We start from the raw sequence: 13492 nt of genomic DNA on the forward strand, positions 1-13492 counted from the left end.
TCTGGAGCAGGAGGATGATGATGGTGCTTCACCAAGCCCTGAAAGTGACCGGCAGGAGCGCGCTCCCGCTGCTCAGGTGTGCCGAGCGCTGGGCTGACGTCATTCGCGCGCCCCCGACGCCGCAGGTGAAGACACTCGAGCAGATGCCCTGGTCCCTCGCCCGCGCGCTTCATACGGGACCTGTTTATGAGACGCGGGTTCTCGCGCCTCCACCAGCTGCAGGTGCGCTTTTCCTCCATTCACATACACACTTTTCCAGGAACTTTTATATATATATTTATTATACAGTATTGAACATACATGACGAAATATACACATGAGAGAATACGGTAAAATAATTACACAAACACAACTAATGGACAAATAGAAACGAATGAAAGAAGGAAAATAGAAGGTACGAGACAGTCATACAAATAGCTGAAAAGGTTCACTTATAATGACAGTGAGAGATTTACTTTACTATTTTCACTCAACATAATATTTAAGATTTGTCTTGACACAAGATGGGGTTTTCTTTTAGCCCGTTTCTATTTGTGTGTACGGTAAAAACATTTGTATGTACTATAGTATTTTTACACCGAGTATAGGGTTTGTGAACCACACTATAGTAAAGTACTTGAGTTAATCTGCTGTGATGATTTACAGTTGCTATGGTAACGCAACAACTACAGTAATTAAATGTGTTGTGGTGATTCTACAGTTGCTATGGTAACACAACAACTACAGTAATTAATCTGCTGTGGTGATTCTACAGTTGCTATGGTAACACAACAACATAAATTAATCTGTTGTGATGATTCTACAGTTGCTATGGTAACACAACAGCTACAGTAATTAATCTGTTGTGGTGATTCTACAGTTGCTATGGTAACACAACAACATGAATTAATCTGCTGTGATGATTCTACAGTTGCTATGATAACACAACAGCTACAGTAACTAATCTGTTGTGGTGATTCTACAGTTGCTATGGTAACACAACAGCTACAGTAATTAATCTGTTTGTGGTGATTCTACAGTTGCTATGGTAACACAACTACAGTAATTGATCTGCTGTGGTTATTCTACAGTTGTTATGGTAACACATCAACTACAGTAATTAATCTGTTGTGGTGGTTCTACAGTTGCTATGGTAACACAACAACTACAGTAATTGATCTGTTGTGGTGATTCTACAGTTGCTATGGTAACGTATCAACTACAGTAATTGATCTGCTGTGTTGATTCAACAGTTACTATGGTAACCCAACAACTACAGTAATTAATCTGTTGTGGTGATTCAACAGTTGCTATGGTAACACAACAACTACAGTAATTAATCTGTTGTGGTGGTTCTACAGTTGCTATGGTAACACAACAACTACAGTAATTGATCTGTTGTGGTGATTCTACAGTTGCTATGGTAACGTATCAACTACAGTAATTGATCTGCTGTGTTGATTCAACAGTTACTATGGTAACCCAACAACTACAGTAATTAATCTGTTGTGGTGATTCAACAGTTGCTATGGTAACACAACAACTACAGTAATTAATCTGTTGTGGTGATTCTACAGTTGCTATGGTAACACAAGTACAGTAATTGATCTGTTGTGGTGATTCTACAGTTGCTATGGTAACACCTCAACTATAGTAATATAGTCACATGACCGTATTTTACACTTGAGTATATGTCAGAAGCACTGGTGTTCATTATGCAGTGTTGTGGGTTGACTGTGGTGTTGTGTCTGCGTCTGCAGCTGGAGGGCCGGCAGAAATACGGCCCCATGTGGAAGGCCAGTTTCGGGCCCATCCTGACGGTGCATGTGGCGGAGCCGGAGCTGATCCAGCAGGTGCTGCGGCAGGAGGGGCAGCACCCCATGCGCTCGGAGCTCTCGTCCTGGAAGGATTACCGGGCGCTGCGGGGGGAAGGATACGGGCTGCTGACCGCGTGAGTCCTCCACATCATACATGCTGAGCTGTAGATGCTTCTAGCAGAGCGAGCTACTCAAGCGCTCTTCAGTAGACTTGTGTTCTTACACAGGAATAACTCATCCAAAAATGCAAACGCTGACTTCATTTACTCTTGTTTCAAATCAGTTTGAGACACACACACACACACACACACACACACACACACACACACACACACACACACACACACACAAACACACACACACAGAAAGACACCCACACAGGGACAAATAGACACACTGACTGTGTGTGTGTGTGTGTGTGTGTGTGTGTGTGTGTGTGTGCAGGATTGATTAAGAAACACTAAACAAATGGCCAAATACTGCTGTTGTGACTGCAATAATAGGTAGCTTGCATGTTTGGAAAAGACAATTTCAGATATTTACCACCTAATACTAAGTGTGTGTGTGTGTGTGTGTGCACAGTGAGGGAGAGGAGTGGCAGTGTGTGCGCCAAGTCTGCTGTCGAAGCACATGTTGCGTCCTCAAGCGGTGGAGGCGTATGACGGCGCTCTAAACGCAGTGGTCAGCGATCTGCTGCAGAAACTGAAGCTGCGATCGCAGGACAACTCCAGCCGCATCGTCTCCGACATCTCGGCAGAGTTCTACCGCTTCGGCCTGGAAGGTACACACCACACACACACACACACACAAAACACACACACACACACGCACACACACACACACACACACACACACACACACACAATCAGTCAGCACCATTATCACAGTAATCATCACTCACCACAAGAAAAACTCAACTCCATTGGCTGGTTTATTAAAAAGGGGAGGAGCTACTATATGCCATATCAGTTGGGATTGGGCCATACATTGATACACTGGTAACCCAGGGCACAGCGGGCTGGCAAACTCCACACCAGCTTACAACAGAAACCAGACAGAAGAGTAGAGCTGGTGTGAGAGCAGATAAACAGAAGACTTCACATTAACCCTCTCTCTGTCTGTCTCTGCTGTGTGTCAGGCATCTCCTCAGTGCTGTTCGAGTCCCGCATCGGCTGTCTGGATGCTGTGGTTCCAGTGGAGACGGAGCGCTTCATCCAGTCCATCAACACCATGTTCGTGATGACTCTGCTGACCATGGCCATGCCTCAGTGGCTGCACCGCCTGCTGCCCAAACCCTGGGACACCTTCTGCCGCTGCTGGGACGTCATGTTCCAGTTCGGTGAGTAGTACTACTGCGGAGTTAAAATCTGAGGCTCAACTGGGATTTAACCCTTGTGTGTGTGTGTGCTGTTGGGTCATTTTTATCCACTCTGGGCTTATTTTGAGTCTTAATTTAGCCACGGCTTTCTCTGTGTTTCAGCAAATGGGATGATTTTTCCTGACAAATCTGATCTTGACTCCTATTTTAGGGAAAATGCTTTGTAAATTGTCACTATACACTCTGTTCAGATTGACTCCCCTTTGGTTATGTTGGGGGCTGTTTTTTGCCCCATTGGACTTCCATCATAATCACATTTATTGACAGCAGATAATCATGCATTACTGACCACTGCTGCTTTCCCCTGTTGGGAAGAGGGACGATGTGTCATTTTTTTTCCCCTTTTGTGGTGTGTTCAGCTAATTGGGTGTGGTCAACTGCTGAATGGTTAAGTCGCCAGAAGTGGGCGTGATTAAATGCCGAAGGGGAAAGTGGGTGTGTTCAGCTACAAAGTGGGTGTGTTCAGCTACAAAATGAGTATGGTAAAATACAGAGTGATGATGTGGGTGTGTTTAGCTTATAAGTGGGCGTAGTAAAAGACTGATGCTGGGTTCACACCAGATGTGGAACGCGTGTCAAGCTCGAGTGGTTTACATGTTAAGTCGATGCAACGTGCGAATAGACATCCTGCAGTGTGAATGGCGTGAATTTGCGCGGTGGATGGAAATGGCGAGTGGACAACAAATCATGTCCACTTGCTGTTTTTGTCGTGAGAGCAACAACGAGGATGACTCTGCTCTATCTGGCCAATGGCAACAGGACTACAGACTCTGAGGTGCCGTACGGGTCAAACACCTGCAGAGCGGAGTGAATAGATGTACTTCTAAAAGGCTCACAGTAAGATTATGTATTAAATCTACTTACAAAGACGAAAACGAAGGAGGTTTTTGCTACAATTTTAGTTAGTTTCAGTTAGTTTTGTATGTACACAATACAGTTTCAGTTCTAGTTTTTTAAACTCCTTTTATTTAAGTTAACGACAATTATTTTACATTTTTAGTTTTTTTTTCTTCGTTTTCGTTAACTATAATAACCTTGTTCTGAAGTGAATCTGACGCGCAAATGAAGCAGATTTTCACGCGCGAATGAAGCGAGTAAACTCAAATGTTCACGTGGCTATTCACCCGCAAATAGCACAATTATCGCCCGTTCCGGGTCTGAAAACAGCATGAGAGGTGAAGTGGGTGTGTTCAGTTAATAAGTGGGTGTGGTCCATTGTGAAATAGTTAAGTGGGTGTGGTTCAAGTGGAAAATTTAAATGCAAAAAATTGTATATATGCATTGATAAGTCGACTGTACATTGCACACTATAACCACACATACTTTAAACTTGAAGCATTTCCATAGCTGTGCTTGAATAATTGAATATATTGACTTATTATAGGATAAAAACATGCAGTCTCATGAATAATGATCAGAGACTGATCAATCACATAATCCTGAGGTCTTTTGCAACATCACTGTGGTATCGACATTGTAGATTTAAACCTGCAAAATTGAAATGGTGTGAAACCAAATCTGAATCTCTTCTAAAATGAAAATCAGTGTAAGCTACTGGTGTGCTTCTGTAATGATCTGTGGCACAAACACTTAAAACCAGAGAAAATGTACAAATCAGAGAAAATGTACTTTAGGTTTCATTACCTTTAAAACCAAGTGAAATGAAACTGCGATTTCCCAGAACGCCAATACTAAAGTGTGTGTTTGTAAGAGTGAATCTTTTGTGCATCTCTCAGTATTAAAGCATGTGTTGAATGAGTATTTGTGAAGGTGCAGGTTTTGACCTGCTGGTGACTCTTCAAACAGATCCGTCTGTCTGAGCCAATAAAACCATCAAACTTCAGACAGACTCAGGCTTTTGCTTTGATAAATGCTTTTAAAGATGGGCGGATTGGAAAAATGTATTTCGGCAGAGCAGGGTGTGTTTCTTTCCCAAACCACAGTCAACTGTTAACCAAATATAGTGGACAGCTTCTGGCATTATCAGTCTGGTGTTCCCCAAACCAGAGAGCCAACAAACTTGTGTGGTCGACCTGAACAGTACTTTCTCATTACATTACATTACATGTGGATATAAATGGATCATTCTGTCTTAAATGATTTAAAACACAGATTTAACGTGGAATCAGTCCTAAAAATCTAAGGTATCGGGGTCTGGAGAAAGCAGATTAAGGAATAAATAAGAGCTGAAGTCAGAAGTAAAATCTTAAGATCTCAGGTTTTGTTCTTTGTGGTGAAGTGGGTGTGGTAAATGCTGAGGGGTAAAGTAGGTGTGGTCAGACTCTGCATATAAAGTAGGCTTGGTAAAACACTGATGATGAAGCGGGTGTGTCCATCTAAGATTGGGTGTGGCAAAAACAATGCATAGTAAAGTGTGTCATATGAAAATATGCTTGGTAAAACTATGAATAGTGGGTGTGTCCATCTAATAAGTGGGTGTGTTAAAGAGTGGTGAAGTGGGTGTAGTCTGTATTAAGTGGGTGTGGCAAAGCTATAAATAGTGAAGTGGGTGTGCCCATCTAATAAGTGGGAGAAATGGGTGTGTTCAGCTAAACGAGGCTTTGTAAAATTCTATGTCGTGAAGTGGGTGTGCTCAGCTAAGAGGTGGGTGTGGTAAAAGGCTGAGTTATAAAGTGGGTGTGTTCAAATAACATGTGGCCGTTGGTAAAATCATGGAATAATGAAGTGGGGTCTGATAATGTTGTAAAGGGTTAAGTGGTGAAGTGGGTTTGTATCAATCTAAAAAGTGAGCGTGGTTAAAATGCTGAGTGGTAAAGTGGGTGTGTTCAGCTAATAAGTGGGTGTGTTCAGCTTACAATATGGGTGTAGTAAAAGCTAAGCAGTGAAGTAGGTGTGTTCATCTAACAAGTGGTGCGTGGTAAAGGCTGAGTGGTGATAGTGGGTGTGTTCAGCTAATAAAGTGGGTGTGTTGAAAGCTGAGTGCTGAAGTGGGTGTGTTCAGGTAATAAGTGGGTGTGTTCAGCTACAATGTGGGTGTGGTAGAAGGCTGAGTGGTAAGAATATTCTCTTACGAAGATTTTATTTTTAAATGCAATATTCTTAACTCTTTTCCTAAGTTATAGTAGGAGACATTTCTTCTTATTTATTTGTGCATCCAATAGTGACTATATGATTCAGCAAAACCCCATCAGAATTGCTGATACAGAGCGAGTCTGACCTGATTAAATAACTAATGTTTTGTGTTTTCCATCAGCTAAAGGACACATTGACCAGCGTCTGCAGGAGGAGAAGCAGAAGCTGGAGTGCGGGGAGCAGCTGGAGGGACGGTACCCTCACGTACTTTCTGTCTCAGGCCGGACTGCCGCTCACATCTGTGTACAGTAACGTGACGGAGCTGCTGCTTGCCGGTGTTGATACGGTACAACACACACACACACACACACACACACACACACAACACACACACACCACACACACACACACACACACACACACACACACACACACACACACACTCCTAAAGACACCAAAAACGCTTCTGAAATACTATTCATGCCAGTTCATATCAGATATTCAGTAATACAGTATATCATGAGTAAGCAATGCAGCAAAATTTTGGCAGCTGAAAATGAATGTCCAAAAACTGAAAATGCCAATATAATCAAAGTAATTGTGTTAAATTTAAAGTGTAAAACTGTTGATTTGCTTTTATTTATTTTTATTAGTTTATTTACTCATGTATGTATTATTTTAGTTGTTTTAGTTATTACAATGATTTGTTTAATTGGTTATTAAATCTATTTAACTATTGGAAAGTTGAAACCAAAGTTAATTTTCACAGGACGGCCCATACTTTTGCCTTCAAGTGTGTGTTATTTCACTTGTGTGTTCTGTATGTATATTACCTCACCCATATTTCTACTTTCTACTGACACATTGACGTAGACACATGCTTTAATTTTCATATGTTTTATGATGTCACTTAAATCAGCAGATACCGACATGGGATGTTTTTGGTGGCATGGTGTACACAGAATGTTGCAGTCGACGTCATTTTCGTTCAAAGAAAATAAAAATAAAGCTGTACCGTTGTTACACATCATACGCAAGCGCTTCTCACAAAACCTGATGGCTTTTATACACATAAATTACTAATGTATAAATGCTCATTACTAACCTTTCTACAAACAGGATTGGATTACAGCTGCAGATACAGACAGACCCTTACTTTAAAAGTTATCTGACACATTGAATTAGACCCATTATTTGCATTTCTTATGCTTTATAAAATGATTCAATTAGCAGATGCCAAAATGGGACCGATAAAATCCTCATCAGACTATCCTGATGTGTGTGGTTGTTTGTGTTCAGATCTCCAGCACGCTTGTCCTGGTCTCTGTATGAACTCTCCCTCCCGCCATCCTGACGTGCAGACGGCACTGCGGACGAGGTGTTGAACGTCATGCAGGACCGATCCATCCAACAGGCCAGTGATGTGGCCGCCATGCCCCTCATGAAGGCCGTTCGTCAAGGAAATCCTCAGGTATAAACCGACAGAACACGGCTTTCTGCATCCACATCAAGAGTTTCATCCATCTCTAATGAAGCATGGGGTCTTTTGCAGGCTCTATCCTGTAATTCCCAGCCCAATGCTAGAGTCATCAACAAAGATATTGAAGTCGGAGGATACATCATTCCTAAAAACCGTGAGTGTTGAAACATGTGCTTGGTGTCTGTGCGTGGTAAAGATGCTGTGAAGGGATTTGAATATTTTTTGTTTATTAATGAAAATTAGATGAACATGACAAAATATTAACACAAATCAGACACCAGGACTAATGATAGCACTGATAGCGGTGATAGATTCGCCCTAAATGGACTGATAGCTCCACCCTAACTGACTAATAGCATCCCCATTAAAGAATAATAGCTAAGCCCGAAAGACCTGATAGCTCCAACCTAAAATTCTGATAGCCCTACCCTAAAGTACAGATAGCCCCAACTTAATGGACTGATAGCCCCGCCCTTAAGGACAAAGCTCCACCCTAAAGGACTGATAGCTCCGCCCTAAAGGACTGATAGCTCCGCCCTAAAGGACTGATAGCTCCGCCCTAAAGGACTGATAGCTCCGCCCTAAAGGACTGAAAGCTCCACCCTAAGGGGCTGATAGCCCCGCCCTATAGTACTGATAGCCCCACCCTAAAGTACTGATAGCTCCACCCTAAGGACTGATAGCTAGATGGGGAGGGTATGTTGTGGTTTTGATGAAAGATTCTGAGGGCAAATTAATTCTAAATCAGTGAAGTGCACAGATACATGTTTGCTAGAAGCCCCTACTGTATACTGGACACCTGAAAATTTCATGCTGATTTTTAGACTACCATATTGCTACTAACAAATCAGTGTGTATTTATTTGGAGTGTTGTTTTGCACTGAATGTGCTGTGTTTTTTCTCATGCACAGACTCTGATCACGCTCTGTCATTACGCCACGTCTCGAGACCCTCAGCAATTCAGAGATCCGGACTCCTTCAGGCCGCAGCGCTGGGGGGACCGCTCTGACCGCAGTCACCCGTACGCCACCGTGCCCTTCGGTGTGGGCAAACGCAGCTGCATCGGCCGCCGCATCGCCGAGCTGGAGGTTTACCTGGCGCTGTCTAGGGTAGGTCAACAAACAGTGTCTGTGTCCAAACCTGCAGATTAACTCCTGCTCTGTAAAGCTGAGTCCGCATCGCGAGTGAAATAGCTGCACATCAGGCTTTCTGAGAATCAGAGTTATTCTGTTCTGCTCAAACCAAGCTTTATGGACAGATATGGGGTTTCGATTTGAGACACAACTGAATTTGAGACTCAATGAATGACTTTAACTATTTACAACGAATAAGTTGTGGCTGATTGTGGATGACACTCAGTGGGGATATGAGTACATTAGGCTTTTATAGATTTAAGCTAACTGCATGATTAATGCAAAACCTTTATACAATATAAATACTCTTCAATAGCCTTACACCACCTTAGCACAATATCTAGGCATTGCTTTCCCTCACAGCTGCAAAAGAAACCCAAAGAGCTTCACATCAGGCTGTTGTTTTGGATTTATAAGATGTTGCATGTGTAAATGCCCCAGCTCAGCCAGACTCGTGCGTCTTCACATGTGGAGCCGTCTATACTTCGATATGAACTGTTTATCCATATCAATAAATATGATCTACACAGTTATGTGTTAATTCAGATGCGCTTGTTCTCACAGATCCTAATGCACTTTACTGTGGAGCCTGCCAGAGGAGGACGATACAGTCCATCCCATGACCAGAACTCTGCTGGTACCAGAGCGGCAGATTGACCTCCGCTTCACTATGCGCTGATCTGGGGTCAGAGGTTAACGGGACAGGCAAGACCTGACCATTCTCTGATGTCCAGATCCAGAGAGACTGGAAACCCTGGACGTCCAGCACCGAGCCCTGAGGTACACCATCGAGACGTGAGCCAGACTGATCAGAGAACAGCGGTTGTGTGTGTGTGTGTATGGGAAACTGAATCTGATTCACCACCCAAACACAGCGGAAGAAAACACAGATCCAGAGTTGGCCAAAAATCAACACGTACTCATTGTTAGTGTTGGGGATAATGAAAGTTTGGGTTATGATATTACTGTTCAAAGTAAGAGTGACGTAATGCATTACTAATAATATCTGAGTTACTTATACAAATGTCATGTAAAAGGGGGGTTTATAATCTCAGTGCACACTGATTTTACTGCACTAATAAGAGTAAAAGTAGCAGAAAACACACATGAATGTAGAGCTCTGGCTCAGAAGATGACATAATCTACATTATTATTTACTAATGCGGTTTGTTTAAAGGTAAATAAAGGTGTAGGTTATAAAATAGTAACTAAGGAACACAACTAGTTACTTTTTAGGAGAGTAAGTCAACATTGTAATGCATTACTTTCCCCAACACTGCTCATTGAGAAGACATGCGCAGGGCTTGTTTGTGTGCGAGCTGTGCAATGCATTGCTCCAGTGACGTTTCCTTGCAGCTTGTGTTCACAAATCCACCAGAGGGCACTCTGGTGACTCTCAAATACACTAATGGACTAGGTTTTCTTATAGGTGCCATTAATACATCCTGGTGCGCATATTGTTGTGCATAATATATGACCTCACAATCAATAATGTTTTCAAATGCATAGAGAAGAGAAAAGCACATCAGTTTTGTAGTTTTACAAATTCCTGCCAACATCGGGAGTTAAATGAGGAATAATGAATAAGCCAAGATGGACATGTTTAGATATTTTAATTATAACGTGTGTTTGTCTGTTTAAAGTGTTCACGTTCGCTCCTTTTTAAATCGCGTCTACAGAAGCCGCTCAACATGAGTGTGGAATTGTCTTGATGAAAAGGAAGGAAGTGCTGCTGTTCTTATATTAATTTCAAAGTGCTTTCAACACTAAATTAAACAAAGCAAAATCCTCTTGAACAGCTTAGAAAGCAAAGGCGCCCCCTGGTGGTTTGGCAGAACTGTCAAACTGCCACCTTCTTATAGAATTATGAAAATAAATGCAGATATTAGAGGACAGAAACGCTGCTGATTTACCAAGAACTGCTCATTTTGAGAATCTTGGATGCAGAAATGCTTAGAAATGAGCAGAAAAGCCATAGAGAGGAGCCGGTCAAGGTCTTGGTAGATAAGAGAGCAAATATTTGGTGCTAATATGATTTTGGTCATGCTTTATTTTAGGGTACAGTTCTCATTCTTATCTACGACTTCTGCCTCAAACTTCTAATTTGCTGCTAGTAATAGTGGTAGTATAGATATTGGGTAGATCATCCAAAATATGTGCTTTATAAGTACTAATAAACCAACAATATCATGATAATATGCAGGTAATAAACCACTAGTTAACAGAGAGAGCTGGTACGCACTCTAAAGTCTTATTTTATAGTTTTCTTAAACTGTATTTGGTCTTAAATGTTCATTGGGATCTCCAATATCATACACATGGCTGTTTTATTATCCACATTTGCATTTATTAATGTTGTAAATGCTTTATTCAGAGTGACTAGGATTAAGAAGCACTTCAGTATATACTGATCCCATGACTAAATTACTGTAGTATGTTTTATATTATTATTTCATATAGTATCGAGTTCATAATGGAACGTTTGTCAGAAAGTGTCTGGTGCATATGGAAAGGAACAAGTTTTTATCCACAAAAGCACATTAAATGCAAGTAAAGTGCAATATAAGCTTAAATGTGTACTGTATATACTGATACTGTATGTTTGTCCAAATGAAACTTATTCTGAGCTGTACTTAATAAAATATATCACAGAATGTCTGATAGCCAATGTGAATCTGTTTGAAAAACTCCTTGTTGTCAAAGGATTTCAGATGACAATTATTGAATCCTCTTTAAACAGAGTCTATAAACAGGTCAGGACATAGTTCTTGTTTTAAACATGACTATATTTTTGGACATAGAAACTAATGCATACGTTTTACAGAGAGCATGCCCTTCCAACCGCAACCCAACACTGGGAAACACCCATACACACACATACACACTCATACACTACAGCCAGTTTAGTTGATCAGTTCCCCTATAGCGCATGTGTTTGGACTGTGGGGGAAACCGGAGCACCCAGAGGAAACCCACATCAACATGAGGAGAACATGCAAATTCCACACAGAAACACCAACTGACCCAGCCGAGGCTCAAACCAGCAACCTTGCTGTGAGGCCACAGTGCTACCCTATATCAAAACTTAATTTTTTATTAGTTATAATATTTTCTAAGAACTTCCATTGAACTTTAATGGCGATTTAATTTCTCAATATTTCGATTTTTCTGCATCCTCAGATTTTCACATTTTGTAATCAATAAAAGGCTTATTATTTCAGCTTTCAGATGATGTAAAATCTCAATTTACAAAATGACCCTCATGACTTGCTTTGTGGTCCAGGGTCTCATATGGTGATGCTTGATGGGAAATTAAAGCTAGAAAAGTTCAAGAATGAAAGAGGCTAAAAAGCTGTGTTTTTGTCAGCAATGCACAAAATCCAGAACATCTTACTTGCAGCTCTTGTAGTTTAGTGGATGGTAATTCCTCAAAAGCTTATTTAACCTACTTACACTGAGGACTAATTCCAGCACACCGGGGTTTCTGAGAATCAGAGTTATTCTGTTCTGCTCAAACAAAGGCTGATGGACACTCACGGGGTTAGATTTCGTGACACAATTCTGTGAGCAAAAGATCCTTTTTTAACTTGCAGAATGTCTTGTTGCATGCACATTAACAATTCTGCGCACAAAGATCATTATTTAAGCATGCAAAAGGCTTTTTTGGATGCATGTTAACCATCCTGTGCATAAAAGATCATGTGTCAAGCATGCAAATCACTTGTTGCATGCACATGAACAATTCTGGACAGAAAAGATCATGTTTTAAGCTCAAAAATGACCTGTTGCACGCTCAGAACATGATCTATTGTGTGCAGAAATGTTACGCACATGCAAATATCCAATGTGCAATCTAAAAACATGATCATTTGTACGCAGAATTGTGTCACAAATCTAACCCCATAGACACAAGGCCACAGTGTGTTTGAGGATCACTGCGAACATCAGCAGGGTTCAAAGTGACAACCAGAAGTGCTTTACTGAGAAACGATTAGCAGCAGCTTTATCAATCTAACCTTTCAGACAACACTGCAAGATTAAAAGTCAATGCAGCAACACTGAATACACTGTCTCAGGCTAATATTCACGGCTATGGACATCTGTGTCACCTGGAATCTGTTTTACAGCATAACAGGAAATAAATGTAAGAACTTAAGTATATTAAAAGCTCCATTGCAAGTTGTTTGAACATTGCCAAGCTCAAATAAACAAACAGCTTACTGAAAAGCTTCCCAGTGTTAATGGAAGAGCAATCAAAAGAGTCCTTATGGCAAGCGCTTTTAACTTACTACAACTATAGTATGGTTCAAAAACACTATAAATTACTTTAAGTGTTTTTTTTTCCTGTGGGTAACCCATCCTATAGTAAGTACAGTATAGTAAATCATATAGTAAGTACATGTAGTTAAATGATGTTACTCAGTACTTAAATATTATGAAAGTTGCAATGTAACAAGGAAATAAAACACTAGTAAATAATGAATGATTACTGGTATTTAATGGAACTGTTAACAGTATCTAATATATATAGTAGCCTGAAAATAGACTTGTCAAAGCCATTCATTACAGCAAATATAAAGCCGACAGAGGAGCGCCATCTGCTGGAGCATCAGTGTAAACCATCACAACACCCACATCACACAACACAAGAAGAAACTATTAAAATGGACCT

At 41.0% G+C, this 13492-nt stretch overlaps 1 protein-coding gene across 1 annotated transcript; it reads left to right on the forward strand.

Moving 5' to 3' along the window:
* Positions 1–9517, forward strand: LOC130237497 (25-hydroxyvitamin D-1 alpha hydroxylase, mitochondrial). Its single transcript, XM_056468442.1, is given in 16 exon segments — positions 1–146; positions 148–222; positions 1740–1930; positions 2379–2406; positions 2409–2577; positions 2935–3135; positions 6389–6465; positions 6467–6553; positions 6705–6711; positions 7515–7660; positions 7662–7678; positions 7760–7781; positions 7784–7838; positions 8597–8796; positions 9385–9425; positions 9427–9517. Coding segments are annotated over 16 exon segments (1521 nt in total). The 5' UTR covers positions 1–14; the 3' UTR covers positions 9500–9517.
* The last annotated feature ends 3975 nt before the right edge of the window (positions 9518–13492 follow it).

Source organism: Danio aesculapii, chromosome 11 (genome assembly GCF_903798145.1).
Source record: "Danio aesculapii chromosome 11, fDanAes4.1, whole genome shotgun sequence".
Lineage (NCBI taxonomy): Eukaryota > Metazoa > Chordata > Actinopteri > Cypriniformes > Danionidae > Danio > Danio aesculapii.